Source organism: Somniosus microcephalus, chromosome 26 (assembly GCF_052327205.1).
Source record: "Somniosus microcephalus isolate GS21.2 chromosome 26, FLI_Smic_1.0, whole genome shotgun sequence".
NCBI classification, from domain to species: domain Eukaryota; kingdom Metazoa; phylum Chordata; class Chondrichthyes; order Squaliformes; family Somniosidae; genus Somniosus; species Somniosus microcephalus.
Window position 1 is genome coordinate 1,342,233 of NC_141012.1, and position 12,571 is coordinate 1,354,803.

At 47.1% G+C, this 12,571-nt stretch overlaps 1 protein-coding gene across 6 annotated transcripts in view; it reads left to right on the plus strand.

Moving 5' to 3' along the window:
* The window catches only part of LOC147100192 (T-cell surface glycoprotein CD3 delta chain), a 60,211-nt gene that overhangs the window by 26,492 nt on the left and 21,148 nt on the right, over positions 1 to 12,571 (plus strand). For 3 of the 6 annotated variants that reach the window (XM_085967624.1, XM_085967622.1, XM_085967623.1), the window contains exon 7: positions 2,426 to 3,873. The exons of the other annotated variants lie outside the window; for them this stretch is intronic. In XM_085967624.1, coding sequence (XP_085823750.1) covers positions 2,426 to 2,488 — 63 coding nt within the window. In that variant the 3' untranslated portion in view covers positions 2,489 to 3,873. Of the gene's footprint in view, positions 1 to 2,425; positions 3,874 to 12,571 lie in introns of those variants that run through there. 6 annotated transcript variants of the gene reach the window in all.

Consider the following 12,571-nt stretch of genomic DNA (forward strand, 5'->3'; position numbering starts at 1 on the left):
ATCTTAGACTTTGGCCAAGTTATTAAGGTGTAGCATCACATATGGGGTAAAAAGTTGAGATCCAATAACTTTCCAGCATTGTCCCTGAATTCTCCTAATTGGTCTTCCACCCAAACAGTTTGAGTTTTGTCCCTGATTGGAGAGCAAGCCTCAGAGCACCGGCACAGACTCAACATTGTGGCCCTGGTTTGGGTAGAAGTTGATGGGACAGTCCTGTAGCATTCACCCAGACATGTGCCCGATGGGCCAATTCAGATTCGTTCCTCCATTGGGCACAGGTTGGTGGGAGTGTGCCGCCACGATGGCTGCTGAAAGTTGGGATCTGGTGTCGTACGGTTTGGGCGTGTCTGTGTGCCGACTTCACCAAACCACAGCACATGAGCTGATACTTGAGAACACAAAGGCTGTGCCGGTCAAGCCAGCATCCAATGCTTTGATGCCTTTGATGTGGTGTTAAATTCATACAAATCACAATGTTCCGTAAAATGATATGGAGCTCCATGATGCTGCAGGAGATGAGACAAGTGATTCACAAACCGGGTAAAATACTGGCCCACTATTTCCCCACTATTGAAATTTTCCACCCCGACACCAACCTCCAATCAGGATCCAGCTTTGGAAAGGATGACATAACACCCGGTGGAGCCAGTCACTGACGAGCCTCATGGGTCACGCCAACTGATTGGCTCTCCCCAAACTGCCGACTCAAAACATGGCCTTGGTGGGAAAATATAGTAAAAATTCAAATATCTCCGAAATTGGGGAGTGCTTGACATGGAAACCACTTATTTCTCCATTAAACTAGTGGGTCACAGATTCACAGCACACTTCACAGTTACTGGGCTCCACACAGTGCGAGAGGTCACCTGTGCCCAGGCCTCTGCCGAAAGTGTTCTTTCAATGGACAGTAAGAGGTGCATGAGTTTGGCCCAGGGTGACCTTCCTTCCTGCGGGAATCTTCCTTGCTTGGTGTCTCACTCCTGTGATGGGTGAAGCACAAAGGTCCCGGTGAGGAGAGCTAGTGGGTGGGGGGGGGGTGCTCCTGTGGTCTAGCACCCTGTAATCTAGCACCCTGAGGGCTAGCACCCTGCGATCTAGCACCCCGAGGTCTCGCACCCTGTGATCTAGAACCCTGTGATCTAGCACCCTGCGGTCTAGCACCCTGTGATCTAGCACCCTGAGGTCTAACACCCTGTGATCTAGCACCCTGTGGTCTAGCACCCTGTGATCTAGCACCCTGTGATCTAGCACCCTGCAGTCTAGCACCCTGAGGTCTAGCACCCTGTGATCTAGTACCCTGCGGTCTAGCACCCTGAGGTCTAGCACCCTGCGATCTAGCACCCTGAGGTCTAGCACCCTGCGATCTAGCATGCTGAGCTCTAGCACCCTGCAATCTAGCACCTTGCAGGCTAGCACCCTGCGATCTAGCAGCCTGCGGTCTAGCACTCTGTGATCTAGCACCCTGCAATCTAGCACCCTGCAGGCTAGCACCCTGCGATCTAGCAGCCTGAAGTCTAGCACTCTGCGATCTAGCACCCTGTGGTCTAGCACCCTGTGATCTAGCACCCTGAGGTCTAGCACCCTGCGATCTAGCACCCTGTGGTCTAGCACCCTGAGGTCTAGCACCCTGCGATCTAGTACCCTGCGATCTAGTACCCCGAGGTCTAGCACCCTGCGATCTAGCACCCTGAGGTCTAGCACCCTGTGATCTAGCACGCTGCGATCTAGCACCCTGCAATCTAGCACCCTGCAGGCTAGCACCCTGCGATCTAGTACCCGGCGATCTAGCACCCTGCAGTCTAGCACCCTGTGATCTAGCACCCTGCGATACTAGCACCCTGTCGGCTAGCATCCTGTGATCTAGCACCCTGTGGTCTAGTACCCTGCGATCTAGCACCCTGCAGTCTAGCACCCTGTGATCTAGCACCCTGTGATCTAGCACCCTGCAATCTAGCACCCTGCGGTCTAGCACCCTGCGGTCTAGCACCCTGCAATCTAGCACGCTGCAGGCTAGCACCCTGTGATCTAGCATGCTGCGGTCTAGCACCCTGCGATCTAGCACCCTGCAGTCTAGCACCCTGCAGTCTAGCACCCTGCAATCTAGCACCCTGCGGTCTAGCACCCTGCGATCTAGGACCCTGCGATCTAGCACCCTGCGGTCTAGCACCCTGCGGTCTAGCACCCTGTGGTCTAGCATCCTGCAGTCTAGCACCCTGCGGCCTAGGACCCTGCGATCTAGCACCCTGCAGTCTAGCACCCTGTGATCTAGCACCCTGCGGTATAGCACCCTGTGCACAGTGCAGAGGAAGAGATTTTTAAGAGCATAGATATAACTGATTGTGAGGGCTGACTGGAATTAAGGCAGTAAATGTTCACATATTCTTTGAATCCCAATATCTAACACTATCTTTTTCTCTTTTGTCAGGATCTGGGGAAGCGGAGAGGGAGCTGTGAATACAGCCAGCTTGCCCCCCGCCTGAAAATATAAAAAAAACACCCGCCAGGGATTCACAGCCAGCTTTTGTTATCTCTCGCATTCGCTGTTTTCGTGCTGTTAGAAGATTTTGGAGACCTATGACTGTGGCTGTTGAATCTGCATCAGGCCAGCGCGGTTTCATTGACGTATTGAAATCTCACGGCGCAGTATCGTGTACAAACACATCAATGCCTTGCTAGGAAAATCCGCTGTCATTTTAATGGGGATATTTTGTGGATTAACAGTTCTCTAGGCTGACATCACACCGTGAGGTTTCACTGCATCACTGAATTAATTACAGCTCTTCACTCAGTGTTTGAGAGCAGGGGGAGAATGCTTTGTTGGGGGGGGGGTGGTGGTGGTTGGGGGGAAGTTCACGAGGAACCCCAGGGTTTAATTTTACTACACGATACAACTCGAGCTGGTTTCAGTTTCCCAAAGATGTATTTCATTCCTTTCACAAAAGAGTTGGTAAACTTTTTTTCTGCACACGGTGCAGCTTCTTAATTCATGCTTTATAAAAAAGTGTTGCTGTATGTTACTGGATGGATTACTTGCTCTGAGAGGCAGCTCTCCGGGACGGGCTTTCCCTGTGGTAATGACTTGTACTTTGCTCCTTAAAGTAACAAGTCAGTGAAACTGTATGAACTTTTCACAGGAGCTGTCTGTCTCGAGCTGGCTTTAGAATAGTTTTTAAGCTTTGCTTCTAAAAATAGTTTTGTATTTTTTGGGTGTTTAAAATGCTGAGAGTTGCGGAAAACGTAGATTTAAACGGTCGGTTCAGGTGTAGAGGACAGAATTTGTGCACAGGAGCAATCGAGGCCCGCAGTCACTGCTGCCCACTCATTCCCCAGACAGGCGATTATCGGGATTAGTGTAGACAGGGAGGATTATTTCGTTTAGTTCACACGGGCTGAAACCAGATGAATATCTCGGCCGGGCTGGAAAGTGCACAGGGCTGTGTCAGAAGCACTTCTTCCCATAAAGGGCGAGCAGAGCCTAGAATGGGGAGTCGGGGAGCAGAGGTATAACTCTGGAATCATTCATGAGGCTGTTAGAAGCTGTGATGGGGCCGAATGGCCACCCTCAGTTGTACTTAGCGTCCGCTATACACCCGCCCGTTATAAATCACTCCCACTGAAATCAATAGAAAGAACAATCGGGAAATGTATAACGGGCGGGTAATCCAATAGCACCCGATTTCCATTATCGCGAAAAGTTGAAATTCGCCCAGTGTTGGGCCCAGTGAACCCAATGAGGCGAGCAGCCTATTCTCTCTCCACAATTCCTGATGTGCTAATGTTTGACATTGTTTTGTCACTGATCCACTGCGATTAAATTTTCATTTGTAGGTTTGTAAATTTTGAGAACGTTGAAATAAAATGTCTGGGAATCCCGATTGTTGTGAATCTGCCTCTGCTGTTTGTAATTAAAACACTTCACGAGCAGTGAGTCCGTGTTCATAGAGAGGCCAGCGAATAATCGGGAAACAAAACAGAAAATGCTGAAGACATTTTATGAATAACTCTCCCCCTCGATTAGATTCCAGCCTGTAACTCACTCCCGGGTATCTGTTATTCTATATATAAACCCCCCGAACCCCTCGATTAGATTCCAGCCTGTAACTCACTCCCGGGTATCTGTTATTCTATATATAAACCCCCTCGAACCCCTCGATTAGATTCCAGCCTGTAACTCACTCCCGGGTATCTGTTATTCTATATATAAACCCCCTGAACCCCTCGATTAGATTCCAGCCTGTAACTCACTCCCGGGTATCTGTTATTCTATATATAAACCCCCTGAACCCCTCGATTAGATTCCAGCCTGTAACTCACTCCCGGGTATCTGTTATTCTATATATAAACCCCCTGAACCCCTCGATTAGATTCCAGCCTGTAACTCACTCCCGGGTATCTGTTATTCTATATATAAACCCCCCGAACCACTCGATTAGATTCCGGCCTGTAACTCACTCCCGGGTATCTGTTATTCTATATATAAACCCCCCGAACCCCTCGATTAGATTCCAGCCTGTAACTCACTCCCGGGTATCTGTTATTCTATATATAAACCCCCCGAACCCCTCGATTAGATTCCAGCCTGTAACTCACTCCCGGGTATCTGTTATTCTATATATAAACCCCCCGAACCCCTCGATTAGATTCCAGCCTGTAACTCACTCCCGGGTATCTGTTATTCTATATATAAACCCCCGAACCACTCGATTAGATTCCAGCCTGTAACTCACTCCCGGGTATCTGTTATTCTATATATAAAACCCCCCGAACCCCTCGGTTAGATTCCAGCCTGTAACTCACTCCCGGGTATCTGTTATTCTATATATAAACCCCCCGAACCCCTCGATTAGATTCCAGCCTGTAACTCACTCCCGGGTATCTGTTATTCTATATATAAACCCCCGAACCCCTCGATTAGATTCCAGCCTGTAACTCACTCCCGGGTATCTGTTATTCTACATATAAACCCCCTGAACCCCTCGATTAGATTCCAGCCTGTAACTCACTCCCGGGGATCTGTTATTCTATATATAAACCCCCCGAACCACTCGATTAGATTCCAGCCTGTAACTCACTCCCGGGGATCTGTTATTCTATATATAAACCCCCCGAACCACTCGATTAGATTCCAGCCTGTAACTCACTCCCGGGTATCTGTTATTCTATATATAAAACCCCCCGAACCCCTCGATTAGATTCCAGCCTGTAACTCACTCCCGGGTATCTGTTATTCTATATATAAACCCCCGAACCCCTCGATTAGATTCCAGCCTGTAACTCACTCCCGGGTATCTGTTATTCTACATATAAACCCCCTGAACCCCTCGATTAGATTCCAGCCTGTAACTCACTCCCGGGGATCTGTTATTCTATATATAAACCCCCCGAGACCCTCGATTAGATTCCAGCCTGTAACTCACTCCCGGGTATCTGTTATTCTATATATAAAACCCCCCGAACCCCTCGATTAGATTCCAGCCTGTAACTCACTCCCGGGTATCTGTTATTCTATATATAAACCCCCCGAACCCCTCGATTAGATTCCAGCCTGTAACTCACTCCCGGGTATCTGTTATTCCATATATAAACCCCCCGAACCCCTCGATTAGATTCCAGCCTGTAACTCACTCCCGGGTATCTGTTATTCTATATATAAACCCCCCGAACCCCTCGGTTAGATTCCAGCCTGTAACTCACTCCCGGGTATCTGTTATTCTATATATAAACCCCCCGAACCCCTCGATTAGATTCCAGCCTGTAACTCACTCCCGGGTATCTGTTATTCTATATATAAACCCCCTCGAACCCCTCGATTAGATTCCAGCCTGTAACTCACTCCCGGGTATCTGTTATTCTATATATAAACCCCCCGAACCCCTCGATTAGATTCCAGCCTGTAACTCACTCCCGGGTATCTGTTATTCTATATATAAACCCCCTCGAACCTCTCGATTAGATTCCAGCCTGTAACTCACTCCCGGGTATCTGTTATTCCATATATAAACCCCCCGAACCTCTCGATTAGATTCCAGCCTGTAACTCACTCCCGGGTATCTGTTATTCTATATATAAACCCCCCGAACCACTCGATTAGATTCCAGCCTGTAACTCACTCCCGGGTATCCAAATCCAATTTGTTGGCAGGCTTAGATCTTCCTGAACTGTGAGGTTCTGCCTCGAACCCACTGAGCCATCACTGAACTCCCTCCCCCACCATGAGCCTGACTGAAGAGGTGAAGCTGACACTATGTGAACCGAGGATAGAGCGACTGACTCGTTCCACAGGCTGACCCTGGAGGGGCAGCGCACTGGCCTCCTGCATTCTGCGTCTCCTGGTGAGTGAGACGGAATGGAAGAAAGCAGACCCAGTACCGCTTGTAAAATAACCTCTGGTGTTGATATCTGCTCCATGTTCTTGTGCTGGCTGGAGATAAACACGAAGAGGGCGGCGAATGAACTCAGAGTGGGAGAGGAAGCAGGTGAAGGTGTGGGTGTCAGTTGTCTGAGTGTGTGGGAGGTGAACTCCTTATCAGATATCGAGACTCCAACTGGTGCAACTGTCACATTGGCAGAATACTCCGATTGCCAACAATGAACAATGAATAAACAGGGTGTGGGTCCAGACTGTTGCCTCTGATCCTGCTCCCCGGGCCTGTGCAATCAGCTCCCGATATCAATCCCACTCGCGGGTGTATCAGGGGGAGGTGAGCTGGTGGCTGAGAGTCATAGAGTCATAGAGTAATACAGCACGGATAGAGGCCCTTCGGCCCATCGTGTCCGCGCCGGCCATCAAGCCCTGTCTAATCTAATCCCATATTCCAGCATTTGGTCCGTAGCCTTGTATGCTATGGCATTTCAAGTGCACATCCAAATGCTTCTTAAATGTTGTGAGGGTTCCTGCCTCCACAACCCTTTCAGGCAGTGAGTTCCAAACTCCAACCACCCTCTGGGTGAAAAAGTTCTTTCTCAAATCCCCTCTAAACCTCCCGCCCTTTACCTTGAATCTATGCCCCCTAGTTATTGACCCCTCTACTAAGGGAAAAAGCTCCTCAGCATCCATCCTATCTATGCCCCTCATAATTTTGTACACCTCAATCATGTCCCCCCTCAGCCTCCTCAGCTCCAAGGAAAACAAACCCAACCTGCCCAGTCTCTCTTCATAGCTGAAGCGCTCCAGCCCTGGTAACATCCTGGTGAACCTCCTCTGCACCCTCTCTAACGCGATCACATCCTTCCTGTAGTGTGGCGACCAGAACTGCACACAATATTCCAGCTGTGGCCTAACCAGTGTTTTATACAGCTCCATCATAACCTCCTTGCTCTTATATTCAATGCCTCGGCTAATGAAGGCAAGTATCCCATATGCCTTTTTTACCACCTTATCCACCTGTTCCGCCGCCTTCAGGGATCTGTGTACTTGCACACCCAGATCCCTCTGACCCTCCGTCTTGCCTAGGGTCTTTCCATTCATTGTGTATTCCTTTGCCTTGTTATTCCCCCCAAAGTGCATCACCTCGCACTTTTCCGGGTTAAATTCCATTTGCCACTGTTCCGCCCATCTGACCAACCCATCTATATCGTCCTGCAGACTGAGGCTACCCTCCTCGCTATTTACCACCCTACCAATTTTTGTATCATCCGCGAACTTACTGATCATACCCTTTACATTCATATCCAAGTCATTAATGTAGACCACAAACAGCAAGGGACCCAGCACCGATCCCTGTGGTACCCCACTGGCCACAGGCTTCCAGTCACAAAAACAACCTTCGACCATCACCCTCTGCCTTCTGCCACTAAGCCAGTTTTGTATCCAATGTGCCAAGGCACCCTGGATTCCATGGGCTCTTACCTTCTTGACCAGTCTCCTGTGCGGGACTTTATCGAAGGCCTTACTGAAATCCATGTATACCACATCCACTGCGTTACCCTCATCCACACACCTAGTCACCCCCTCAAAAAATTCAATCAAATTAGTCAGACATGATCTTCCCTTGACAAAGCCATGTTGACTATCCCTGATTAATCCTTGCCTCTCCAAGTGGAGACAAATTTTGTCCCTCAGGATTTTTTCCAATAATTTTCCTACCACTGATGTTAGGCTCACTGGCCTGTAGTTCCCCGGTTTTTCCCTACTACCCTTCTTGAATAATGGTACTACATTAGCGGTTCTCCAGTCCTCTGGCACATCCCCTGTGGCCAGAGAGGTCCTGAATATATGTGTTAGAGCCCCCGCAATCTCCTCCTTTGCCTCACACAGCAGCCTGGGATACATTTCATCCGGGCCTGGGGATTTATCCATTTTTAGGCCAGCTAAAACCGCCAATACCCCCTCCCGCTCGATGTTAATATGTTCGAGCATATCACAGTCCCCCCGCCCTATTTCTATGTCTACATCGTCCTTCTCCATAGTGAAAACAGATGCAAAAAATTCATTTAGAACCCCTCCTACATCTTCCGGCTCCACACACAGATTGCCACTTTTGTCCCTAATGGGCCCTATTTTTTCCCTAGTTATCCTCTTACCCTTAATATACTTATAAAACATCTTCGGATTTTCCTTTATTTTGCTTGCCAGTGTTATTTCATGGCCCCTCCTTGATCTCCTAATTTCTTTTTTAAGTATCCCCCTGCACTTTTTGTACTCCTCTAGGGCTTCCTCCGTCTTTAGCCTTTTGTATCTACCAAAAGCCCTCCTTTTTTTCCTAATCCATTCTCGTATATCCCCTGTCATCCAAGGTTCCCTGTGGTTTTTGGAACCACCCTTGACCTTTACGGGAACATGTTGCCATTGTATGATCTCAATCTCCCTTCTGAAAGCCTCCCATTGCTCCGATGCGGATTTTCCTACAAGTAGCTGATCCCAGTCCATTTTGGCCAGATCCTGCCTTATCCTATTAAAATCGGCCTTCCCCCAATTTAGAACCTTTATTTCCGGCCCATCCCTGTCCTTTTCCATGGCCACCTTAAATCTTACCATATTATGGTCACTATCACCAAAGTGCTCACCTACTAGCACTTTTTCCACTTGGCCGGCCACATTCCCAAACATTGCCCTCTGAGCGCCTGGTAACACAGAGCAAGCTGCGAGCACAGTGTTACCCCTCACTTGTGACCAATGATGGTCAGTGTATGCCGAGATCGGACACAAAACACACAATCCATCAGGAAAGCCCTAAACCATCCCTCCAGCTGGGGAAGGTGAGAATCACGGGGAGCGCAGCAGAAAAAATAATCCAAAAATATTCAAACTGTTCAGTGTTTTAATACATGGACGAAATATTTAACATCAAAAAGCAGAAAATGCTGGAAATACTCAGCAGGTCAGACAGACTCCGTGGAGAGAGAAACAGAGTTAAGTTTTAGGTTGATGACCTTTCGTCAGAATTGGGAAAAGTTGGAGATGTAACAGGTTTTCAGCAAGTGCAGGGGCAGGGAAAGGAGGGAGGGGAGGAAAGCACAAAAGGGAAGGTCTGTGATAGGGTGGAAGGCAGGAGAGATTAAGAGACAAAAGGGATGATTGTACAAAGCAAAAGGAGATGGTAATGGGACAAGTAAAGAAACAAAAGATGGGTCTAGAGGAGGTGTAAATGGGAATGGCAGAATCATCAGCAACAGCTGCCGTCTGAAAAAATAGGGGCCGAGGTTATGGTCTGAAATTGTTGAACTGGATGTTGAGTCTGGAAGCTTGTAAAGTGCCTCATTGAAAGATGAGGTGCTGTTCCCTGAGCTTCCATTGAGCTTTGTTGGAACAGTGTACATAAGAACATAAGAATATAAGAAATAGGAGCAGGAGTCGGCCACTCAGCCCTTCGAGCCTGCTCCGCCATTCAATGAGATCATGGCTGATCTTCTGCCTCAACTCCATTCACCAGCCCCATCGCCATATCCCTTGATGCCCTTACTAGTCAGAAATCTATCGACTTCTGTTTTGAATATACCCAATGACTGAACCTCCACAGCCCTCTGAGGTAGAGAATTCCAAAGATTCACCACCCTCTGTGAGAAGAAATTTAATCTCATCTCAGTCCTGAATGGCCTACCCTTTATCCTGAGGCTGTGACCCCTAGTTCTAGATCCCCCAGCCAAGGGAAACATTCTCCCAGCATCCACCCTATCAAGCCCAGTAATAATTTTGTAAGCTTCAATGAGATCCCCTCTCATTCTTCTGAATTCAAGAGAATACAGGCCTAGTTTACTCAATCTCTTCTCATACGACAGTCCCGCCATCCCAGGAATCAATCTCGTGAACCTTCGTTGCACTCCCTCTATGATAAGTATATCCTTCCTTAGGTAAGGAGACCAAAATTGTACACAGTACTCCGGGTGTGGTCTCACCAAGGCCCTATATAATTGGAGTGAGACTTCTTTACTCCTGTACTCAAATTCTCTTGTAATGAAGGCCAGCATACCATTTGCCTTCCTAATGGCTTGCTGCACCTGCACATTCACTTTCAGTGACTCCTGTACAAGGACACCCAGGTCCCTTTGAGCATCTGCATTCCCCAATCTTTCACCATTTAGGAAATACTCTGCCTTTCTGTTTTTTCTACCAAAGTGGATAACTTCACATTTATCCACATTATATTCCATCTGCCATGTTCTCGCCCACTCACTGAGCCTGTCAAGATCCCCTTGAAGTCTCTTCACATCCTCTTCACAACTGACACTGTCACCTAGCTTTGTATCATCAGCAAATTTGGAAATGTTACATTTAGTCCCCTCATCCAAATCATTGATATAGATTGTGAATAGCTGGGGCCCAAGCACTGATCCTTGCGGTACCCCACTAGTCACAGCCTGCCATCCTGAAAAAGACCCGTTTATCCCTACTCTTTGTTTTCTGTCTGTTAACCAAGTCTCAATCCATGCTCGTATATTACCCCCAATTCCATGTGCCCTAATTTTGTTCACCAACCTCTTGTGTGGGACCTTATCGAAGGCCTTCTGAAAATCCAGATACACCACATCTACCGGTTCCCCTTTGTCTACTCCATTAGTTACATCCTCAAAGAACTCCAATAGGTTTGTTAAACAGGATTTCCCTTTCATAAATCCATGTTGACTCTGCCCAATCTTACTATTAGTTTCTAAGTGCCCAGTTATTGCATCCTTTATAATAGATTCCAGCATTTTCCCAACTACTGATGTGAGGCTAACAGGTCTGTACTTCCCTGTTTTCTCTCTCCCTCCTTTCTTAAATAGCGGGGTTACATTTCCTATCCTCCAATCTGCAGGAACCTTTCCAGAATCTGTAGAATTTTGGAAGATGACAACCAATGCGTCCACTATTCCAATGGCCACCTCTTTCAAAACCCTAGGGTGTAGGTCATCCGGTCCTTGGGATTTATCGACTTTTAGTCCCATTCATTCTCGCCACACCCTTGGTTTTCTCGTATTTCTGGGAGGTTTTTTGTGTCTTCCTCCGTGAAGACAGAAACAAAGTATTTATTTAATTTCTCTGCCATTTCCTCATTCCCCATTATAAATTCTCCCATCTGACTGTAAAGGACCTACATTTACCTTCACCAGTTTTTTCCTTTTCACATACCTATAGAAGCTTTTACAATCCATTTTTATATTTTTCACTAGTTTGTGCTCATATTCCATTTTCCCTTTCTTTATCAATTTCTTGGTCCCCCTTTGCTGATTTCTAAAAAGATCCCAATCCTCAGGCTGACCGCTTTTTCTGGCAACTTTATAAGCTTCCTCCTTTGACTTAATACTAGCTTTAATTTCTTTTGTTAGTCATGGTTGGATCACTTTTCCTTTTGGGTTTTTATATGTTTGTTGCAAATTATGCATTATTTCCTTGAATGTTAGCCATTGTATGTCCACCTTCATACCTTTTAGTGTAGTCTCCCAATCTACCATGGCCAACTTGTTCCTCATACCCTTGTAGTTTCCTTTGTTTAGATTGAAGACCTTAGTTTCAGATTGGACTACATCACCCTCAAACTTAATGTAAAATTCATTCATATTATGGTCACTTGTCCCTAAAGGCCCCTTTACCACAAGATTATTGATTAGCCCTTTCTCATTTCACAGTACCAGATCCAGAATAGCCTGTTCCCTGGTTGGTTCCTCCACATACTGATCCAGGAAACCATCTCGCATGCATTCCAAGAATTCATCCTCCACACCATTAGTGGTAATTTGATTTGCCCAGTCAATATGTAGATTAAAGTCCCCCATGATTACCGTATTGCCCTTGTTACATGCACTTCTAATCTCTTGATTGATACTGTGCCCTACATTACATTACTGTTTGGTGGCTGTGGTAAACCACTTTTATCGTTCACTATCGTTACACTATAGTTATCACTGTTGTATTGTTATCACTGTTCTCACTGTTGTATCACTATACGAGGTCGCCTCTTGTCGCGCTGTTATACCTGGGCTGACCACCTCCGACTCCGCCCATGGCTCCACCTACCTGCCCAGGTATAAAGGTAGTCGACTGGCTGGTATTTCTCCTTGTTGGACCCGATCACCCACGAGGGTGGGCTCTGTTATTTAGTCAATAAAAACCTTTAGTTACGTTCCTAACTCGTCGCTTTTTATTGGATGAATT